The 23,511-nt window shown below is 39.1% G+C and overlaps 1 protein-coding gene across 1 annotated transcript; it reads right to left on the bottom strand.

The window, feature by feature from the left end:
- Positions 1–42: 42 nt before the first annotated feature.
- LOC149288079 (cilium assembly protein DZIP1L-like) lies at positions 43–21,972 on the bottom strand. The gene is made up of 16 exons (XM_089491943.1): positions 21,949–21,972; positions 11,761–12,336; positions 10,804–10,888; positions 10,280–10,404; positions 8,695–8,856; positions 7,672–7,803; positions 7,118–7,180; positions 6,237–6,377; positions 5,885–5,912; positions 5,367–5,420; positions 4,669–4,796; positions 3,290–3,482; positions 2,419–2,626; positions 945–1,162; positions 328–467; positions 43–210 (listed from the first exon to the last, which is right to left on the bottom strand). The coding sequence occupies exons 1-16, from the start codon at positions 21,970–21,972 to the stop codon at positions 43–45; spliced, it is 2,445 nt and encodes an 814-aa protein (XP_089348069.1).
- Between the last annotated feature and the right edge of the window lie 1,539 nt (positions 21,973–23,511).

A 23,511-nucleotide genomic window follows, 5' to 3' on the forward strand; every position in this document is an offset into this window, starting at 1 on the left:
GAGGCACATCATTCCTATCTGTTATCTTCAGAACCTCACTTATTACCAGCCCCCAGCTCTGATGCTATCTGAGCTCCACACGCTGGTGCTTCGTGAACCTGTAGAATCTGCGCTCTGCCGTAGGATAGGTTGTGGCTTTCGATCACCAGTGCCAAGGTTCTCTGTGATTTCATCAAAGGAGGAGATCTCAGAGTCACTTAAGTCTGATAGCTGTCGGAGAAATCACAGAATTGGTCACATTTAGTATTGAAGACCTGGGATTTGCACGGCATTGCAAAAATGACATGCATTATAATGGCTGAATAATAAACTTCAGATTCAACTCACATGCATTTCCTCTGTCTTTTTGGGGGTGTTTATTGATTTCATGGGCTTGGAACTGACAGTTTCCACACCCCCAACTGGCTTCTGTCTGGGTTTGGACAACTGTCTTTCTAAACTTCGTGCCATGGACTGTACCAGCGAGCCTGAAAATTATAAAGTCTTTTGAGCTGTGCATATTTTAAACTGCAGTATGATGATTATTAAGTTTAATGAATATTAAAGGAAGTACAGATATGATTATAATAGGCGTGGAATCCAATACACAATTTTAAACTGAAATCCTCTCAAATGTCCTGTGAGATCAATGTGTGTTTACGTAAAGAAATGTAGCTGTACTTTAAAGAGTTAAAATATTTGATCTGGTTTATTGGACAGCAGATATTATGATATAGACTTTTCACAAAAAAAAAGATAAAACATTAGTAATAATGGTCTTGGTTACTGGCTTTCTAACTCTGAGGCAGAATACTCTATATTGGTTTACCAAAATAAATCAAAATACTCACTAGAACTACATTTATGTAGCATTAAAACATAGTAGATTACATGCACCACATGCTTATTATCACAAATCCTTATATACAGAATTTAACCTGATTTGTCAGGTTCAGCTTTCCAACCTTGATTTGACATTTCTGTTGAAAATGTCACAGATCTAGGACTAGGCTTCTCAAGTGATGTGTCTGAATCAAACGAGGAGTCCTCATCACTATACACTTCTGTCTGCTTCTGCAGCCTGGGTGTTGTCAGAGACTCTGGAGTGGACTTGTGTTTAGGGGTATGAAAAGTTGAATGGTCCATCACTGAGTAGTCATCTTCTGAAGTAAAGGGGGGAGTTCTGACGGAAAAGCAGAAAACGAGAATGCATTTAATTTCATTATGTTCTAGCCATGCAAAATATTAGAAAATGTCTAATATTTAGAAAATGCTTTTTTATCCAAAGCAAATCCAATAAGCAAAGAGAGAACTGACAATTTAGTTGCAAAAATACCGCATCAGCCCAAATATAGGCCGCACCCCCCCACACACTTTAGGTCTTTAAAGTGGGGGTGCGGCCTATATTCAGGGTTTAGCGCAGGAATGCGCAGTTTGTATGGCCCGACGCCCACAGCGCATTGGTAAGTCGGGGGGGGGGGAGTGGCACTTCTAGGAAACAGAGTGGCATATCAGGGGGTCAGAGTGGCATATCTAGGGGCATAAAGCATATCAGGGGTTATAAAGCATATTAGGGGCAGAGTGGCATATCAGGGGAAAGTTGGGCATATCTATAAGTAAGGAGCATTATGAATGAAGTATTGTATATTTGTATATAACATATGCTGACAAACTGTATAATAGATACCAAAAATTTTAAAATACATGTATGCCTGTTCATTAGATAAAATATTGTTTTACCATTCCACTAATGTGTATTTTTTCTTTAAAAATATTTTTTTCTTTAAGATAGCACCAAACTTTAAGGGTACGGCCTATATTCGAGCCAATATGGTATATCTAAATTTAAGGTGTTCTATTTTTTATTTTGAAAAATATTTATTTTCCTTTTATTTGTATAAAAGTGTGTTTTAACCCATTCCCATAAATCCCATAAAATGTTGTGTGCATACATTCTTTGTGCCCCTCCATGTGCACTTGACTTGGTGCTTCCAGGTAACAAAACTGTCTAAAGGAGAGGCATAACTAGAGACCTGAAGTGGTGAATCTGGCACCATTATAACCTGGCATTGAGTATCCACTTTTAAGAATATTAAAGTGAATGTAAGGTACTTCATGAGTAATTCTTCCACACAGTTGTTGTTAAGTGAGTTTTAGGTAAGTTGTTAAGTGGGTTTTAGGTATTCCTATCAGTAACTTGGCAAATAACATTTAGTGAATTACTCTGTGTTCCTATTAGAACTAGATCTAATACACATATTTAAAAAAAATCTTGCCACAAGGTATAAAGTAGGTAATTCAAATGCCTCCCACACATATGCTTCATATGTGCCTCATGGGTAGTTTGATATATTTGAATAAATTAGTATTACTATTCGTATCACATAGTCATTTGTGGAATGGAAATAACGTGTATCTAAAAAAGCAATTACAGCTCACCTTGGTGAAAAGGGTGAAGCAACATTAGTGATTCTAGATTCATTCTGCTGTCCCATTACTTTTCTTCTTGGGGAAGGTACAGGCGCCTTGGTGGGGGGTTGACGTGATTCAACAATAACCATATTCTTGGGTTGCGGATTCACCTGCTCAACAGGATGCACACCCTTTTCTTTGACATACTGTCTTTGGAAACTTTTTGAATTCTGACCTACAAAATAAAGTTATGTCTGATATGAATAAAAATACATTAGCTAAATAATTAACATTGTTTAACTTGAAATTACATTACCACCATTTGCAGGTGAAATCTTTATTTATCATTTATGCAATCTCATATATATATATTGTGTGAAAGCAAAGGTGTGTTGAGGACCCAGCAGACTCCAAGACTATACTCATCAGCCTTATCTGCTGAGGTCCTTTATAAGAATTGCTGTGAGAAGCCATTTGGGCAGAACAAACCTTGGCTGTGAAGCTGCAACATTGTGGACTATGCTATAGCCATATGTCTATCACTTGCAAGTTTAAATTCCCTCACTGGGATTAAAACTTTGGCCATATTTATAGCAAGTTACTCTAATACAGAATGATGCTAAATGTTCAGCAATCAGCATATAGTGATCATTGCAATATACATAAAATACTCAATAAAACGTATTTAATTTTTATTACCTAACATACCTTGTCATAATCTCTCACCATTTGTATCGTCATGCTCCAGCATGCTAAGGAGGCAATTATTAGCAAACTCATAAGCATTGAGGTACGGATATTGTTGGTATCATAGATCGCATTATTTTACATATGACCTAAGAACATAAGTCTCATGCAAACTAATGGTGGAGAGTCGTTTAAAAACTTGTCATCTTACTGGTCAGCTTAGAAGAGTTGGTCTGGAGAGTGTCTTCATTCTTCCTCCACCGTTTCACTCTTCTGGTAAGTACTTTACCAAGCTTAGCTTTAATTGCTTCAATTTCAGGATATCTATTAACTTTCTGCTGCATCTGGGTGGCCAGGAGGGCTTTCAACGTTTTGTACATTGGCGAAGCTACTCCCTTTGCACCCTTAAACATTCCAATAGAATAATAAAAAAAAAAAAAAACAGATTAGAGAATAGATAATTTATCTATGTCTGGGTGCCTTGACAGAATATCAACGCTAGCTTTAGCATTTTAGAATAAAAATATGAAATATTTTAAAGAAACCCATCAATATGCTTAAAGAACTAAACATGCAATACATTATTCACATTATTCAACAGCTATATGAATACAAAAAAAGGTTGACACTCCAACTATTATGCACTTTGGTGGGTTAATGAGTACTCTGGTAATTAAAAGCTGGTGGCCACCTAATCACGTAATGATAGCTGATGGCTGGATATGACTGCCCGCATGTTACATTTTTATTCTCGCGTAACAAAAGTAAAGAGTACTTTAACATGCTTTCTTCTTTAGTAGGGCTGTCAAGAACACTAAGATGTCCCTTTCAATGTAACTGCATTATAAAGTCTGTGTAACCAGAGCCGGCCTTAGGCGTTGTGGCGCCCTGTGCGGACTACTCCTCTGGCGCCCCCCTCACTGCCCCTTCAAACTACCCCCCATGCCCCTCAAACTACCCCTCCCCTCTGCCCCTTCAAACTACCCCCCCTGTCCATTCAAACTACACCCCCCCTGTCCCTTCAAACTACACCCCCCCTGCCCCTTCAAACTACACCCCCCCCTCTGCCCCTTCAAACTACACCCCCCCTCTGCCCCTTCAAACTACACCCTTCAAACTACACCCCCCCCCCCCACTTACCTTGTTGCCGGAGTCCTGCGGTGAGAGCGGGAGGCATCCGTCTTCTCTCTCTGCCGCGGTGCCGGCATTTCATGTTGAGAGCCGGAATAGTCCGGCGCTCAACATGAGATGCCGGCACAGCGACGGAGTCACGGAGAGTAAGGGGCGCCGAGCGGTTGCCGAGAACTTCACGAGCAACCGCTCGGCGCCCCTGACCGGGACTTAGATTTAAGCATCATTTTTTTTTTAAACTTTATTTAACATGAATGATGTTAAATAAAGTTTTAAAAAAAACACAAAAAAAAACAAAACGATGCTTTAATCTAAGTCCCAGTCAGGCGCCCCTGCAACCATGGCGCCCTGTGCGGTCGCACAGGTCGCACACCCCTAAGGCCGGCCCTGTGTGTAACATCTAGTTATTTGTAGCTTTTCGGGTATGCAAACATGAAACACAACAGAACAACATATCACCTTTTTGACACCCATGCTTTCAAGCTTCTCAATTAAGGTTTCTTCCAATATTGGGCGGAACTGTCTGATGAAACCTGGGTCCCTTCTTAAGGCCTCAATGTTTCTCAGGTCTGGAGATTCATCAGTCTCTGTAAATAAAATATGCGTGTATGGGTTAGATGTGTGTCCACTGGATGCAGACAGCATAATCATTCTCATTTTGACCATTAAATGCCTTCCCAGATGAGTAGAAGCTGTTATAGCCGCAACTTTATATTAATGTCTATGAATTTAGAATGCAATTCATAAAAGTCCCTGTTGGCGTAATAGCCAGGTGTCCCAATACGTTTGCCATATAAATATAATATAAATGCTGGCAATTCTGTTTATGCATACAATTATGCTGCATTTCTTAAACGTGCCATCTGGATTTTTACAACGTACAGGTCTTAAATGTCAAACATTTGAACATTTAAAAAGTTGTTAAGTGTCAATGCGATCAGGAATAGGTAAACTGTTCATTAGGATACCAGTGATCATAACTTGAGGAACTTATTGAAGCCTATGTGGCATTTATTCAGATATTTGTCACAAAGTCTGGAAGCGCATACTGTACTAGAGTATTGTTTATACACGTCACATTTAAGCAAATAAAGGACTGTAACATTCACCTTTGTTTTACTCTTTGTATTTTGCCATTACTACCACAGGGAACATACCTTCTTCACTTGATTCATCTTTTGCTCCTCCAACTGGAAGGACCACTTGTGGCACTGCATTAGAAGGTTAAAATTAACAGGGTTAGCTATACAAACTATTTTTTCTGTGTAACTAGTTAGTGTATTGTTGTTTATGATGTTTATCCACCTTAGCAGTATAGGAATAATATAATGTAGTACAATGTGTATAACATTCATGTTTTCACATTCATGCATTCACGTGTGAAAGAACACACATTGATTTATCATCACAAATGATAACCATCTGGAGGATTACTATCTCTATATATAGGATCGCTATATAAGATCACTATTCTATTTCTAAGGCCATTCATTTGCGACAGAAATTCTCCTGTATTAAAAACCAAATAGGTTATAATAATGGCTTTGTTCAAGACCTACATATGAGGGAACCCCAAACTGACTTACATATGTCCTATAGCTGTGCCTTCACACAAACACACGCATTCTTATTTCTTATTTAGAATTCATCATAGAAAGTGGAAGTGTCTTCTTACCTTCCCTGAATGTGGTCAGTTCTTTGATCTGTTAAGAAGGGAGGAATGCATTTTGTTTTATTCACAGATAGAATATAGACAAATTCACCAATTGTTGCTGGTTTAAGAAAGTTTATTGCAACTGCACCAAGAAATTCTCAGATTTATATAGCCCTTGGGAATGACAGAGAGTGGTAGAGTATAAAATTAATAATATTGTTATATTAAATAGAACCATTTTTTTTTTTATTTCTTCTTCAATTTTCACAATAAACATAGGAATGTTTGTAAAGCAACATGTTCAAATGTTGTATTTAGATGGATATTTTACAAATTGTAAAATTATTTTCATTACATATAGTTTCTCACCTACCTTTTTCTCTTGGGACTTAATGAGATTTTTCTGAGTTTCTATCTTAGACATGAGGGTCTCCATTTGTACTTCAAACTGCTGATTTGCTATACGTTGATCATTGGACATAGAAGCTTTCAGTCTCTTGTTCTCATTGATAAGCTTTGGAATGAAGCAAGTTCAAAAGAAAGGTTTAATGTAATTTTTGCCTGTGTATAAAATGTAAAACTCATTCTACACACCCATCAAATCAATAATAATAACCTCTAAATTGAAAGGAATATAATGTATATGATCATTCCTGATTACAGGCTACAAAAACACTTATGTCTGGTTTCCAAAATATCTAATTCTTTTTCCTTAAACCTTGAAGGAGCCACATGTGTCTATTTGCAGCGGTGGTTTATCGAAAAACTTACGTTCAGCTTTGAGACTCCTCATATTACACCGTAAGACTAAAGTGAGGACGTTATTATTATACAGAAACTCAACCCGAGCCAACTGTTGAAAAATTACTAAAACGTTTTAATCTTACAAGTAAGTAAATGAGAGATGAGGGAGTGGGTTCAAAGGAGATTGCATTTTCTTTTCAAGGTCATCCGTTGAGTGCTACACTTAATAAGGGTTGGGTCAGAACCCTTGTACAAGCACATCCCTCTATATTGTAAGTGCAGTGGTCCAAAGGCAATTCAGTTGATCAGTCTAAACTTAAAGCCAAATATGTAAGAATTCATTTTAAACTGTGGAATTCAATGGAAGTGAAGACCTTTGGTGCAGAGAAGGGCAACAGCAAGGCCAACCTGCGTGCAACTAAACAAAAAGCTATTTATACTCACCATTTCAGACCATATTTCCTATCAATTTCCAGTTTAGAAAAAGCATAGGTTGGATTAATTAATTACCTCCTTCTTCTCCATGCTGTGCTCTTTCCGTGTCTCCTTCAAAGTCCTTTTCCATTCACTTTGCTGAAAGAATAATAAACCTTGAGATTTGTGATATTTGTATAAAAACAATTTAGTAATTCCAAAACAATAAATACGTTGAATTCTGCATAGAGTAGTCACAGAATAGCTGTGTGTGTACTGTAGCCCAGTAGAGCAACTGTGCAGTTTATTCCCTAAAGAGGGAGTAGGCGATTTTATCTTTCTGACTTCACATTGTGAAGGGTCAACATAAGTGAATTTCTGCTCCAAAAATATTTAGGATGGTCCAATATAAAGTATATTTAAATCAGTATTTTTTTTAAGTTACCTCACTGACTGAATAATGCATTATTCAGGGCCAGCTCAGCTGATCTTGCACAAAAATATGCCAGAGATGACCCTTTTTATTCATGGTGACTTCAAGTATCTGAAACTACAGCCCCCCCCCCTGCCAACACCTGTTTTAGTGAGTAAACCACATTAAATGATGTATGTGAGGTTAATAGGACCAAATTGATGTAAATTAATGTTACCTGTCTTTCCAGATCATCTCTCAGGATTCTTAGCTCCTGCTGCATCTTCTGCCTCTCGCGACGGTCTTCCTCATCCATTAGATCACCGAGATTAGAAGTCACGGTTTTCTGATTGATTAAGTCCTTAAACCTCTATAACATTAGGTTGGTAGGAAAAAAGTGAGGAATGAAGTTTATAGTTAACTTTCTAAATCAAAATATATAGTTCTAAAACAATTATTACTGCTATTTAGCATAGGCCATAGGCTCAAATGTTAGTTTAGTCCTTGTCACATCATCAGTACTGCCTGTTGAGTAAAAAAAGTCACCACGTAAATAGAAAGAAAGTGCTTGCGTGTACTTGTCCTTCAGAACAGTTAGTTCGTTAGATATGTGAGGGAAGGCTGACATTTGACCGAACAGTACCCCAACCAGGAGTGGGCTGATCCAGAGCCAAAGAAGACAATTGGGATGACACAATATAGTAGTAGCAAGGTAGCTGGTATTACATATAGGCAGGGATGTAACTAGGCATTAGACAAGGTAAGTGGGTATATGTATGTGAGTCAGTGAGAGCATGTGTTTTATGGGAGGTAGTATCTGTGTGAGTCTATATGTATGTATGGGTAGTGGGGTGAGGGCCACTTGGCTGTATTTGCTACCTGGGCCAAAGGGTACAAGCCCTCCACCTATCTCAAGGAAATGGTATCATTTGTCATCATCCTCCTGACAACGTTTAAGATCTTGTCAGGAACACATCCTCATCCTCCTCAAGCATCTTGGATGATGCGCAATCTGAAAAACTATTATATTACTCATTCTGACTCAAACCCTTCTGATGAAGGTGAGAAGGATGTCTGGAACGTGGGCTTATAAAGACAATTTCAACAACTTGCTCTGAAAACACATAACTTTCTCACATATAAAAAGCCCAATGAAATGTGACACTAGCATGTAACCAGTTAAGGGGATATTGCATTGAAATTTATTCAGAGGTAAAAAGGACACAGAACCTGTGTATCACACCTGCACTGGTTTACTTACATTTTCAATTGTAGAGTTTTTTAGTGTTATATCTTCAATCTGAGACAAGAACTGCTGTCTCATTTTCTCCATTTCATCTTGGATTTTTATTTTCTCTTCTTCTTTCCATCTCTCAAAGTCTCTCTTTAAATTTTCCTCCCGAAGTCTAACTTCTTCTAGCTCCTACAAAGTACATGGATATGGTGCTGAGAAGAAGGTTATAGACGCTGCAGTATGTAATGTGACCACGTGTGAATCACCAGTCTGCTTTGATTCTAAATTATCTTCTAATTGTGGTGGATACCAGGTCAGTTTAATCTGTTTTAATCAGGGCAACTGAGTTTCAGTAGGATAGATCTGTTACTATGCTGCACAGATTTGGGAACCAGACAATTGCCAATGTTTTATTACATTGATTTGGCTGGGGCACTTTCTCAAGTATGGGCAACAGATTCCTAAAGTATCAAGAGAGCCCCATAGGCCAAAATAAACGAAGGGGCGGCATGACCGGGCCGCACTGTGGATGGCTGGCTGCTCATTTGGGAGAGTTGTTGGGACAGAGATGTGGTCACCAGAGTGGGTGGTCCAGCAGGGCTAATATATATGGGGTCGGCCCTCTGGATCACCCTCTTTTCTTGCTGACAGCGTGGGAAGCAGGCAGAGGTCCTGGGCCTTAATTTCTTTAATTTCTGGTTGTGTGGTATGTTCCGGGTTTGCCGGTTTTATTTTGTCTTTCGCAAGTCAGTTTCCTGGAATGGTGTTTGGTCCTTGGTATATAAGAATGTGCTGTACAGGTCATCGATGGATGGATGAGAGGCAGCAGTTTGATGTGTTATCATGTTTTGGTTAGCGCTATATAAGGCTGATCCGCCTGCTATTGTAGAGTTACGACAGGCTGGTTTATGTCAGCAGCACTGTTTATATATGATGGTTTGTTTAATTCAATGGTTTACAAGGCTTGACAATTCGCGTCAAGCTGTTCTATACACTTAAAAGTTATGGTTGGCGTGTCACAGTGTGTAACAATCAAACAATAAAGCGCTGTGGCCATACACAATCCAATGATTTAAACATGTGTCTGTCTTTATTTATTCAACCGAATCCATTAGGAGTGCACGGTAATGCATTTTAACGATTTAATTAATTTAATATTTAAGTAGGTAATATTTATTATTATAAAAAATGTGGTGTGACAGAATGGAGATTGTTAAAAAAAACAGAGACATTGGTGCTGAGTAAATACGATTTACACACAAATTTACACACAAATGCTAACCGTTGCTTCTGACCTGCCACGATTGCTGGAGACACTCATGAGCAGCTCACCAATACCTGGAGATCTATATGGGGTAAGTTGACCATGTCTTCAGCTAATAGGACTTAGCCTAGATGGTTGGCAAAAGCAAGGATTTATACTTCTCCCTGGATCGAGTATTTCATAAATGGATTGGACACTAATATCTCAAAGCTCATATTCATTTTCAAGCATTATAATGTTTTTTTTTATTGTTGCAACAATGGGTTTTATTGTGGACATATACATGAGATAGTACATATATCCCTTTGGCTCAAAAACAAAACAACATTCAAAAGACAGTACTTCTACCTGCATTCTTCTTCGGTTCTCCATTTCTCGTTCGGCTTCCAGCTGAAACTGTGTATTCTGCAGCCTGGACTTCAGGTCCTCAATGCCAACTTCCATCTGCTCTACCTGCTTCTTCTTCTGTCTCTCTGAGGGAAACATAAGTATTGATTACTGTAGGGCTGCTGCAGTGTTGGAAACAACTCACACGGCTGAATTTAAATAATCAATCCAATTCCCCCCCCAATGATTGCCATGTAACATTGCACTACATTCCATCATTGTATTTTTTTAAATTAAGATTTCCCCTCCAAACACTAAATGACAGTACCAAACAGATTCTGAAGAGAAACAAAACTTTAAAAGCTACTTTAGAGTGGCAATTTTATAGAAAATGTAAAACAGTATAGTAAATAACCTTTATCTCACACACAGTTCCAGTTGCCATATTGCATTTCATATAAATTCTTCAACAATATGAACTAGTAAATACATGATATATCTCCCAATCTACCATCCAATAGCTTCATATGTGTACTGCAACGTACCAGTCTCTGTGATCTCTGGATGTCTTCTCTGAATGTGTCCTTGAAGGTATGAGTAATTCATAAAGCTCTTGTCACATTGCTGGCACTGTGAAAAGAAGGGTACATTAACTTAAACCCTGAAAAAACTGAGTTTGCTTTAAGGGAATTTTTAAATGGGAACTCCCCTAATTACACAATTCTGATTAAAAATATGTTTTCAAATGTATTTTGGTGTCTTGCATTATATAATGTTTTCAGAAAGCTGTATATTAGTAATTTGTGTGTGCCCCCCAGTGTTAGCTCACGCATCACCAGTTAGGAGCATCTCAAGTTGTAGCTCTTCAAAGGAACCAACAAACCACAGATGCACTTTTTGTCCCTACTGATGAGGCCACGAAGGCCAAAACATACATCTGGGGTTTGTTGGTTCCCTCGTGCAAGGGAAATGTGCCTCACATTTCGGTTCTGCAGGAACAAACTATATGTTGATGGAGATTTTTCTTCTGTAATGCCCCAAGCTGGGAGGACAGACAATGAAGCGACTGTTAATTCTTGGTTGATGCATCTCAAATTTGTTTTGTAATTTACAAGACAAACACTATGCCTTGTAATAAAAACAGTATGTCTCAATCTTAATCCCACATCCTGATGGTCCATCTATGAAAGAAAACATGTTATTGTACAAGCAGGACTTCATCAGTATGGCCATTAATCACCGGCTAAGAATGGTGTTTAAGCTGAGAAAGTAATGGAAAATATCTCATGACAATGGCAGCCTCCAGATAAAAAAAGGCAACTGGAGCATTATAAAAAAAACAACAACATAATTTTGGTCAATGGTAACCTACATTACTGTACACAGCACTGAAATACTGAAAATACAGTTTTATCCATTGGCTGTATAACCATGTGATTATAAGGTAAACCTATTTCATATTCATACATTTCTTTATTTAGGTGTACAACATTTTTAGTTACCTTATGGTAGTTATTAGCACCAGCCTGCAACAGCATCTGCTGGGTGCTTATTAATTTCTTCCTCCTCTTGCTCTCCTCCTTAATTTTCTTGAGTTCCTCATCCTGCTTGATAAGTTCTTCTTTAGTTTTTTGCTGTTCTAATACAGCTTCTTCTATACGTTCCTCAAGCAGTGCTATGTTACTGCTCAAGCACTCTTGGCAATGGAGAAGATATTCAATAATAAACTGTGCCATCTTCAAGACTTTCAACAAAACAGGGTCCACTGGTTGCTGGCAGTATGGGCATCTCTCACTATCTAAGTTACAGAAGGTAATAGAACTGATGCTGTCTTGCAGAGTAGATATATCCAGTTCACGGGCAACCCTGTCCACATCAATAGCACTAAAACGCCTCCAGTCAATCCCATCCCTACGTGTTTGGAACCTAAAACTCTGAATAAGGCTGCTTTTTGGTGATAATGGCATTTGCACTCTCGATTGGTAGAGCACTGGAGAATTAACGTGTCCTGGCATCTTCAGAAATCTTGGTGACCTCTGAAGTGAGGATAAAGGATAGTAGATGTTGTTGAAGAAAGGCTGAAAAAGACAAAGTGTTTCATTAAATGTGCATTGTATTTTCCACAAAAGTAACTCAAGGCACAAGAAACAATTCCATCAAAGTTTTAGACCTTATCAAACTGAATGATGTCAACTGCAATATGGTTAATAGCCACATAGTGTCAGTATTTTATCACTGGTGGCAGAAATGTTGGTACCATTGAAACTATATTTGTCAGGATATTTACATTTTATCCAAAACAATTAAACACATTTGGCATACAAATAACTATAAAACATTCTTTTTATCACATTATTTGTATTAAAATGCCAGACAGCAAAAGTGTTAAAAGGCCCTAATAAATTAAATATATTAGACATAATGGAATCAAAACATTTGCTACTGCAAACATTTTTAGATGAAAAAGTTCTATTTTATTCAGTGGAACAAAACTATACAATACAATATTCTTGTAAGAAACTTTTGGCTATTAATACCACCACAACGGTTCTAGCACTGCATCATCCAATGAATACTTCATCCCAGATACAGTTCATGGTGCAAAGTGGTCTGCCAGTATGTTTATGTAAAAGGTCCTCTCTTAAGGGGGAAGGACTGTGACTGGGAATAAAGAAATCAGTTCTTGCAACTAAATTGGGTTTCACTCTGAAGATCCCAACCACCATTTAAGGTTCTGCGATTAATCCTTTGTGATAAAATATGCAGATTGAAATAAGAGTAAATAACACAATACCTTTACTTTTCCTCTCACTCATTTCTGGGCCTATAAAGTTTTGTCTTCTGAAGTGACTACAACTTCAGGAGGGTGTTTTATCTCTGGATAAGATACACTAAATCATTAAATAATCAATGTATTACTACAGTAAGTACAGTGCACACACCGACACCCAGACACACACAACAGAATGTTGGGGTTAATACCAAGTATGTATATTTGTAATTAATATGTACTTGTTTAAGTTTATGTGTGTATATATGTATGTATGATAGCTGCAAGCCACTTAGGGGGGAAGTAGCAGGAAAGACAGCTATAAGATAATATCACACATACATACTATTTAGGGAAGGAAGGAAATGCATTACCTGGAGATAGGCATGGGAAACATAGCAAGTCAATAACATCACACGGTGGGGTCTTGGGAACACAGGGCGGGGCCCTAATTTACACATCAATAGAGAAATCCCTTAAAAAGACATAGTAGAAGCAGTAGCGTACCTAGCGGGGGGCGGGGGGGCGGTCCGCACCGGGTGCCACTGATCAGGGGGGCACCCCTCCAGAGACGGACAGTAATGTCCGCCGCTGGAGGAGCAGGCTCGCAAGGGAGCGGTATCGGAGGTCTTTAACAGACCTCCGCCTCCCTTGAGTGATTTTAAGCCGGTTCCCTTGAACCGGCTTAAAATCACTCAAGGGAGCCAGAGGTCTGTTAAAGACCTCCGATACCGCTCCCTCGCGATCCACGCGGCAACTGCTGCTGTGCGCCGGGGTTTGTTGTCAGATCCCGGCGCACAACACTGAAGCCGCGCCCACCCCCGTCCGTGCCCTCTGAACCGGAAGAAGACAGAAGAAGAGGAGCGAAGAAGACAGAAGAAGAGGAGCGAAGAGGAAGAAAAGGAGCTTACTGCTGTAAGAAGAAAAGAGGAAAGGTAGGAAATCATTCAGTGAGAGTGGATTGGTATGTGTGGAATCTGTGGATTGGTATGTGTGGAATCTGTGGATTGGTATGTGTGGATTGGTATGTGTGGAATCTGTGGATTGGTAAATGTGGATTGGTATGTGTGGATTGGTATGTGTGGAATCTGTGGATTGGTATGCGTGGAATCTGTGGATTGGTAAGTGTGGATTGGTATGTGTGGATTGGTATGTGTGGAATCTGTGGATTGGTATGTGTGGAATCTGTGGATTGGTATGTGTGGAATCTGTGGATTGGAATGTGTGGATTGGTATGCGTGGAATCTGTGGATTGGTATGTGTGGATTGGTATGTGTGGAATCTGTGGATTGGTATGTGTGGAATCTGGATTGGTATGTGTGGAATCTGTGGATTGGTATGTGTGGAATCTGTGCATGTGTATGTGTGGATTGGTAAATGTGGATTGGTAAATGTGTGAGAGTGATGGGTGTTATGCTGTACCATTTCCAATGTCTTTTTCATTATATAATTATGCTCTAAAGTACATCATAACTCCCATCACTCTATACTGTTCCATACAGTGGCAGAGCTGGGAGACAGAGGCCTTGCACCCCCACCGCAGGACTCCTGAAAGGTAAGTGAACTTCAAAGGGGGGAGAGGGTAGATAGGGAGAAGGGAGTGAGACGGGGGGATAGGGGGTAGATAGGGAGAAGGGAGTGAGAAGGGGTAGATAGGGCAGAAGGGGGTGAGAATGGGTAGATAGGGAGAAAGGAGGGTAGCAAGAATATTGAAATAAAGAGTCAGAATGAGAGAGCAAAAATGAATGGATTAATGTGTGGATGAATTGTTTGAATGAGTGAGAGAATTAAAGAATTTGTTAGAATGCATCAATGAATATGTGTAAATAATTTGTGTGAAAGAATAAATGATTGTGTGAATGAATTGTGTGAATGAAAGTGAATTAGTGAGTGACTGTAAAAGTGTTTGTGTTAATCATAGGTGTATAGTTGATTTGTCAAAAAGGCAAAGATGGTATAAGCAGGGTGTTTATGGGACAAAAATGGCACAGGCAGGGTGTTTATGGGACAAAGATGGCACAGGTAGAGTGTTCATGTGACAAAGATGGCGTACACTCGGCTGTTTGGGAACAATGCTGACTCATGCTGGGCTGTTTGGGGGCAAAGATGGCACGTCCTATGTGTGTGTAATTTGGGTGCTGGTCAGGTTCTATGTGGGCAATGTGGATGCTGGTTTTTTTGGAGGGTTATTAAAGAAAGCACTATTATATGTTCAGTAAATGTTATTTAAATGTATTTATTTTACTTATAAGTTATTAATTTATTTTTTCAGATTTCTTGTTGTTTACAGTTGAAATACAGTTTACAAATTGGAGCAAAAAATATTCTTAACATAATTTTGTAGATGTCTTTACATTTGGTGGGGGGGGGTGCCACTTACAGGATCCGCCCCGGGTGCCAAATACTCTAGGTACGCCCCTGAGTAGAAGCACACACTGGGAGACTAGATTGGTGAGTCTCACCCTTTGCACATCACTCACACAGCATACACACTTAGCAGCAGATATTAGATAGATGGGATGTTTGTGATTGGTATGAATGATTGTCATCTGTATATCACTGTAACTCTGGTTTTGTGTTTGCTGTAACATTAATCTGGGCAGATTCTAATTAAAGCTCTCTCTCTGGTAAGAATCTTGGGTTGGCTATTTTATTGTAATATCAGGCAGAAAACCTTAGTAGAACTAGACATATATATTATCTGGAAAAGGAGATACACCCAAAGGCACACCAGGACAGGCTCTGCCACAACGACACATCCACACACCCACCAGGACAGGATCTACCACACCGACAAATCTAAATACAGACCAGGACAGGCTCTACCACACCGACACCAAAACACACACACCAGGACAGGATCTGTCACATCGACACCTAAATACACACACACCAGGACAGGCTCTGCCACACAGACACCCAAATACATACCAGGAAAGGCTCTGCCACACAGATACTCAAATACCGTATTTGCTCCATTAGAAGATGACCCTGATTATAAGACGACTCCCCAAAATCTGAATATTAATATAGGAAAAAAGAAAAAGCCTGAATATAAGATGACCCTATAGGGAAAAAGCTTTACTAGTAAATATTAATTCATGTAAACTATTTTTTACATATTTAATAAAAGCTATGATTAAGAAAAATATATATTTTTTGTTTTTAATTCATTTTATTTGCCAACCTGCCCCCCCAGTTATGCACATCTGCCCCCAGGCTTGCCACTCTGCCCCCAGAAATGCCTTATACCCCTCCTATATGCCACTCTGCCTCCCTGATATGCCTTATACCCTCTTTTATAGAGCTCTGCCCCCATGATATGCCTTTTAACCCCCTATATGCCAATCTGCCTCCAGAAATGCCTTATACCCCTATATGCCACTCTGAAATTAAAGCAGCCAGTGAGCACGTACCACCCCGCCCAATGGCCGTGCCTCAGCTCTTCGTCCCACCCCTTTTAAGACATGGGACGAAGTGCTGAGGCATGACCATTGGGCAGTGCGGTGCGTGCATGCCGGCCGCTTGAAGGGCTGACTGCTACATAATGGTCACTTTCAATCCCGCTCGCTTGTTTTGAACTTGGCCGCTTTGAGTGTTGGTCTGCCTGCCACCTGGCCCACGGACCCCGTTATCCCGGTTTTTATGTTTAATGGCCCTTGGCCATTTCTGTACATACCATGTCTTCCCTCACTAATCTCCTTCAGTCTGTGTTTGAAACATGGTTACTAGGTGTGTACACCAGTAACCTGACTCTATGGCTTACCTATAACTGTGTGTAGTTCTCACCTAGTGTTACTTTGGTTTTCTAAAGCAAACTATGTGTTCTTCCAAAATGCTACACACTCTGAAATAAGCAATAGGACATTGTGTAACTGAAACAAATGACCAGTACAATAGTTGAAAATAGAATAGAATGCGTCTAAGAAGGGCTATGATAACATTATACAACATTATACAATACCAGCCTCTCTCTGGTGGCCTTTTCATTGATAGGACCGTACAAAGAACGACAGATCATCCATTCGGACTAAATAAACGTTTTTAAATATGCTCAATTACTTTTTAGCAAAGATGATATTGAGGGATAAAACTGGTTATAAGCACAGGAGTAGTTATAGCTCATTGATCGAAAGAGAAATCAGATTTTTCCCCTTAACATAAACAATGTTAAACTTTATGGACTTGTGTCTTTTTTCAACCTAAATGACTAGGTTACTATGTTACTAAGTGTAGAGTTGTAATATAAAATTGATTGACTGTTGTGACTATGTGAATTCCCAAAAGAGGCAGGAAGTTCCTTTTTTTGTATAGTCATAAGGATATAGCAGTTAAGCCAATTTATACCAAAATGTCAGGGCACTAGACGTATGGAAATTTTCTTTTAAGTGCAATTTTGCATTTATTTTCACGCATTTTGACAAATTTGTTTTACACATATAGGAGATACACTAGTGAAAATTATATATATGACCCTGACAAACACCAAATACTGCAGAAAATATCAATTTAGAAAACAGGTTAATATAGAAAAAAAGTAAACAGAGAATCGATATTTTATTTACATAAAAAGTGCTTAGCAAGGATTCAGCTGGTGGTATTCCAGTTAAGGATGGACATTTAAAAATAAGGAGAAGATGTGTCCCTTTAATGCACAACTATTGTATACACATCTCCAGAAATGTGACAAACATTGCGTTGTGTTGTTAATACTTAAAGTGCATGGGAAAGGTGGCAAGTTTTGTATTCAGGGCAGGATTGCTTTAGACATATTCATATTAATATAAGTGTATTTTTATTTTACTTGCGATGTTTTAATGAAAAATATGGTCACTCATGTGTACCGGCTGCCGGACAGTAGTCATTTAGTCCCGACACTTTGTCTCCATTGGTTAAACACAGACGATTACCCACACCTTTCACAATAAGGATATAGTGAACCATCTTCCCTCCCCAGTCACCCTGGACCAAGTGAATCTGATCTACTTCACTGCAGATACCGATATAATATATACACTTGACTCTTATATACCAAGTAAAGTTACTAAAGTACTAAAAGTAAACATACAATGTTCATCCAAACACACGCAAAGCATTCAGGCTCAGGGTACAGCACCGTGGTTCCATCGCCTGTCAGATATGCTCCTAATAATATACAATGCATTCTATATAACATATAAATATATATCTGGTGTACCTGGGTATGCTGGGTTTGTGCCGAGGCTCTGTCACCATACACTGCCTTATTAATTGTGCTCCAGAGTCACTGCAGTCTGCTCAGCACAAACTGGTATTCATGGTAACCAGGGAAGCCAAGCCACTGGGAAATGGAGCCTTAGTTACTGAACACCTCCTGACTCTTATCCCAGTATCGCATGCTTTATTAACCGCTGCTTGGAAAATAAAAGGGAAACTGTGCTTAGCCTGGCAGAAATTACTTAGTGACGGAAAGGTCAGACAGGCCAGTTTCAAACAGGTACAAACAGTACTGTAGAAAAGTATATCTGTTGAGTTATTATTATTATTATTATTATGTTGAATTATTATTAGCTTTTATTTATATAATGTTAACAATATATATATATATATATATATATATATTAACCTTAATTAACCATAATGATTTCACAGTTTAATAATCATTTAAAAATTATTCTCCAAAAAAATGAATAACAGCTTTACAGCCAAAAACACAATATTTTACAGATTTCACACATTTTAAATGGATATCCCCAAATAGGTAATTTTTAACTATGCTCTTTGGTACATGCTTTCCATGCCTGGGGTGAGTAGCAAGCTGGTACATTTCTAAAAATATGATATATTTTTTTAAATCATAATGCTATGTATGATGATTCCAGATTGATGACGGTGTAGTCGTGTTTGTTTATACGTGGTTAATTTAAAGTCACATTTACAAAGTATAAAAAAATCCTGGTACATAACAGACATCAAACTAAGTGTCAATATTATTTTTCAAACAAAGTATCACAGATCCACAAGCCTAACTCGATAAATCCACAGGTAGCCGTTCCAGTTTATAGTATCGGTTTTGAAATCCTACTTAATATACTTTGCTGTGTGCAGCAGTCTGTGTAATTAATACACAACATGCGTTCCTCGGTTAATGTATTAATGTTGCTCAGTAACCAGACCTGGTCTTTCACTGCAATCAGGCTGTCGGTTAACTCCTTCCTGAAACCTCTGCCACTTTATATTCCTGGGAGCTACAAAGGACATACATAATGCAAATAAAATGACCATTTAACAAGGGTTAAATAACATTCTAATTTAAAACATTTTATTTCTGGCTGAGGAGGTAAGTCCAAAAATGGCTGGAATAGTTATGGTCATGATTCGGATGGCCTAATAGTTTTTGGAGTAGATAGAGGATCTCATAGCTTTGGTGGTGAAGGGGGGCAACATGTGATTTGTGTTGAAGACAGCACAGACCTCTCTCACTAATCTTTTGTAGCCTACACACATTGCAGGTCCTGCTGAGAGGGATGAGAAATGATGCCATATCCCTTGCTTTCTGCTCCACAAGGATTTATCATAATGGGAGGCAGTGAGAGGAGCTTTGAGAAAGGTCTGTGTCATCAGACACATATCTTCCTCTGTCCTAATCTTAGGAGGTGCTCCATGGCACTGCTTGTTACTCATGGTGCCCTGTGCAGAGTCAATTCAACTATAAGGCCAGTCCTGGTGTAGCTGTTATGTATACTAGATTTTACATTAATTGTGCAGACTCAGAATTCCATCCAAACAAATGGTTGTAACACCAGTGCAAAGGTCCATTTGAATTTGTGTAGCATTGTGGAGTAATACTTTCTGCCACAGGGAACCTCCAACAGATAAAAGCATTTCTACTATTGAGTTTTCACCATCATATACATCATGTGTATCCTGATCAATATGCCATGTGGCTCCTCATGTGTATGACATATACAGTGTTTCAGTAAACATGGCATGCTGAGTGAACAGAAGGTGCCAGTCCTCGCCTGGGCCAGACACACTGAAAGCCTACGGATTGAAGAATTAAGCAGGGCTTGATTTGCATTACCATATAGAATGAGCTTAGTGTGGTATTTGAATACGGGAGGTCACCTAAAATATCACATGACTGCACACAATGGCAGCCTCCAGGTTTGCAGATGAAGTTCCATTTAAATGGCTAGAGCACCAGTGAGTTCATGTTCTTGTGACCATAATTAGTCAAATTGAGACAGAGATTATCAACTGTCCTGGAATACAACTACCTGGTACTATAACCTATTTTTTTTCAGGAAATTCATACAATGTAGCAGCATCTATTTATTTAAAACTTTGCCTCAGAGTTGCTCTATATAAAAACCTTTTGTATCACCCGTGATTTTATCTAGTTTTCTTATCCTGGTAACATCTAAAAAAGATAGTATAGGAATGTTCTTATCTTAAACCAACAAACATTTGTACACAACAAAGTGAGAGACACAGACCTCTTTGTGTTATGAAAAGCATTTGGCTTGTAGACAATTTTGGTTCATTATGAGGAACAGCATTATGTGTGGAGTAAGGTTAAGTGAAAAAGGAACATTCTGATATATCAAGATCTTTATTATTATTTACACTTGAATAATTTAACAGATTTTTTTTACAAATTGAGATCAATTCATTAAGCTCAGTTCTGGGATCTTAAAACGATCTGAAACACATGAGGGATGGATGGCGTGAGTGCGGCAGGATTGAAAGACTTTGGGCCGCTAAATATTTTACCTGCACTTTCAGATATAGCTAACAAGGTGCAGGGTAACAAAGACATTACGCAGCAGCAGCAGTATTTAAATCCTGAATGTATCCTTTCTGTGCTCTGCTTATGGGCTATCAATGTATTAACTTTGGATAACACTGGGTATTGCACATTGAGCTTACTTATGTGTACTACATTGCACAATAAGTTAACCCTTCCATGCTAACATTACAGTCTTGTAAAAGTAGTACCACTAGGCAAGCCTGAAATAAACATTCATTCTAAACAGATATCTGAATCAAGCTGCAACTTAAAACGTCAGTGGAACTCAATCTGTTGTCCCAGCAACAATGTGTAACACACGCCTCTAGGCAGGGTGAATACAATAGAGGGTGTGGTAGGGAGGGGGTTAACTAACAGTATATTTTCAGCTTCAGAAAACCGGCAAAGACTTTTGGAATTAAATAAACAGGGATTTTATTTATGTTGTGAAATACGGCATGAAATATATATTTTCAGGACAAGTAGGGCTTCTTAAAAACCATATTCATATGTAAGACATTACCGTATTTGCTCGATTATAAGACGACCCTGATTATAAGACGACCCCCCAAATCTGAATATTAATTTAGGGAAAAAAGAAAAAGCCTAAATATAAGACGACCCTATAGGAAAAAAGTTTTACCAGTAAATGTTAATTCATCTAAACTATTTTTTTTTAATAAAAGCTATGATTGAGAAAAATATTTAGGTTTTATTTCCTTCTATTTTCCAACCTGCCCCCCAGTTATGCACATCTGCCCCAGAAATGCCTTATACCCCCTATATGCCACTGTGCCCCATGATATGCCTTTTAACCCTCTAAATGCCGCTGTGCCCCATGATATGCCTTTTAACCCTATATGCCACTGTGCCCCATGATATGCCTTTTGACCCCCTATGTGCCACTCTGCCTCCAGAAATGCCTTATACCCCTATATGCCACTCTGGCATTTAGAGGGTTAAAAGGCACATTATGGGGAAGAGTGGCATATAGGGAGGTTTAAGGCATTCAGGAGGCAGAGTGGCGTATAGAGGGTTAAAAAGGCCTTTTTGGAGGCAGAGTGGCATTAAGGGGGTTAAAAAGCATTTCACAGAACACTCTGCCTCCAGAAATGCCTTATGCCCCCCATTTAACCCCCCCCAACTTACCGGTGCTTCTGACTTCACTGTCATGTAGCCGGTGCAGCGTGTAGATCCCACGCACTTACGCTGCAGCAGGAAGGAGGCATGGCTAGCAGCGGGGGTTGTCTGCGTCCATCGCGCAGACCTTCCCCGACTGTCAGAGATCCAAGTTCCCCGCACTGGTGCGACACCGGCCGGGGAAGGTCTGGGCGATGGATGCAGACAACCCCCGCTGCTAGCCACACCTCCTTCCTGCTGCAGCGGAAGTTGTCTACGCGAATCGCATAGACATCTACACGCTGCCCCAGCTACACACCGGGGACTCAGAAGTACCGGTAAGTGGGGCGGGAGGGGGGAGACAGGAGGATCCAGGTCCCCTGCAGCTGCGGGGGATCTGGATCTTAGTCGTCTCATAGTCAGACCTATTTGAGGTCTGATTATAAGACGACCGCGATTATAAGACGATTGGTATTTTTCAGAGCATTTGCTCTGAAAAAAACCTTGTCTTATAATCGAGCAAATACGGTATTTTTCACATTTTTTTTTTTTAAAAATGGGATTCAAAAAAATCACAAATGTGTTCACAGCTAATTATTATTATTCTACCTAAACCTAATCCTATTTTTGACCTGTGTATTGGGACCCAGTAAATCACTTTTTCCTACTGTTCTGTGCATCTAACCAGCTCATGATCTCAGTGAGAGGGGGAGAGGCAGAGACAAAGGCAATGGTTGTAGAAGTGATCACATGCACTGAAGTGCAGGGAATCTGCTGTACACTGACCTCTCCAGTCAGGAGGTGGGATATATACTTGTATATATATACTTATGGGATATATATACTTGTACGTGTGTTTGAGCATGTTTGCGTACTTGTGTGTGTGTTTGAGCATGTTTGCCTACTTGTGTGTGATCATGCATGTGTACTTGTGTGTGTGAGCATGCATGTGTACTAGTTTGTGTGTGGTAGAGCATGCATGTGTACTTGTGTGTGTGTATGAGCTATGGATGTGTAATTGTGTGTGTTTATGAGCATGGATTTGTAATTGTGTGTGTGTATGAGCATGGATTTGCAAATGTGTATGTGTGAGCATGGATGTATTATTGTGTGTGTATGAGCATGGATGTATTATTGTGTGTGTATGAGCATGGATGTGTAATTGTGTAAGTGGGGTGAGATTGTGTATGTGTTAGTGAGTATGAGCAAGTGTGTGTCATTTGTGTAAGTGTGTTTACATATGTTGTATGTTGGAAGGAGGGCAAAGGAAGCACAGACCAGCTGTGTGGGGGCAATGATGGCACAGACTAGCTGTTGAAGTTGGGAGGCCGGGTAATTTTTCACACCAGGGCCCCGTGGTTTCTAGTTACACTCCTGAATTAAAATGTATATGATTAATGGAACGTATCTTTAATATGGCTTGCATAGGTCAAATTACTTGCTCTTTAAATATATTTATTTTCCTTTTGTAACTCAAGTAATTAGAAATAAATAATTATTTAAAAAAATAGAAATAAAGAAGTATATGTACACATTCCAAAGACAAAAAAATCCTATTCATGGCAATGAAATACTGAAGTTATCGTCAATGAG

Source organism: Sceloporus occidentalis, unplaced genomic scaffold (assembly GCF_023333645.1).
Source record: "Sceloporus occidentalis isolate IW3139 unplaced genomic scaffold, rSceOcc1.0.p SCAF_53, whole genome shotgun sequence".
Taxonomy (NCBI): domain Eukaryota; kingdom Metazoa; phylum Chordata; class Lepidosauria; order Squamata; family Phrynosomatidae; genus Sceloporus; species Sceloporus occidentalis.

Excerpts from the sequence above, each read along its gene's own strand:
- LOC149288079 (XM_089491943.1), bottom strand. The coding sequence starts at position 21,972 with ATGACAGTGAAGTCAGAAGCACCG. Across the intron at positions 2,627-3,289 it reads CAACTCTTCTAAGCTGACCA|GTCAGAATTCAAAAAGTTTC; the intron begins GTAAGATGACAA and ends TTTATTTTGTAG. Across the intron at positions 211-327 it reads AAAAGACAGAGGAAATGCAT|CTATCAGACTTAAGTGACTC; the intron begins GTGAGTTGAATC and ends TTTCTCCGACAG.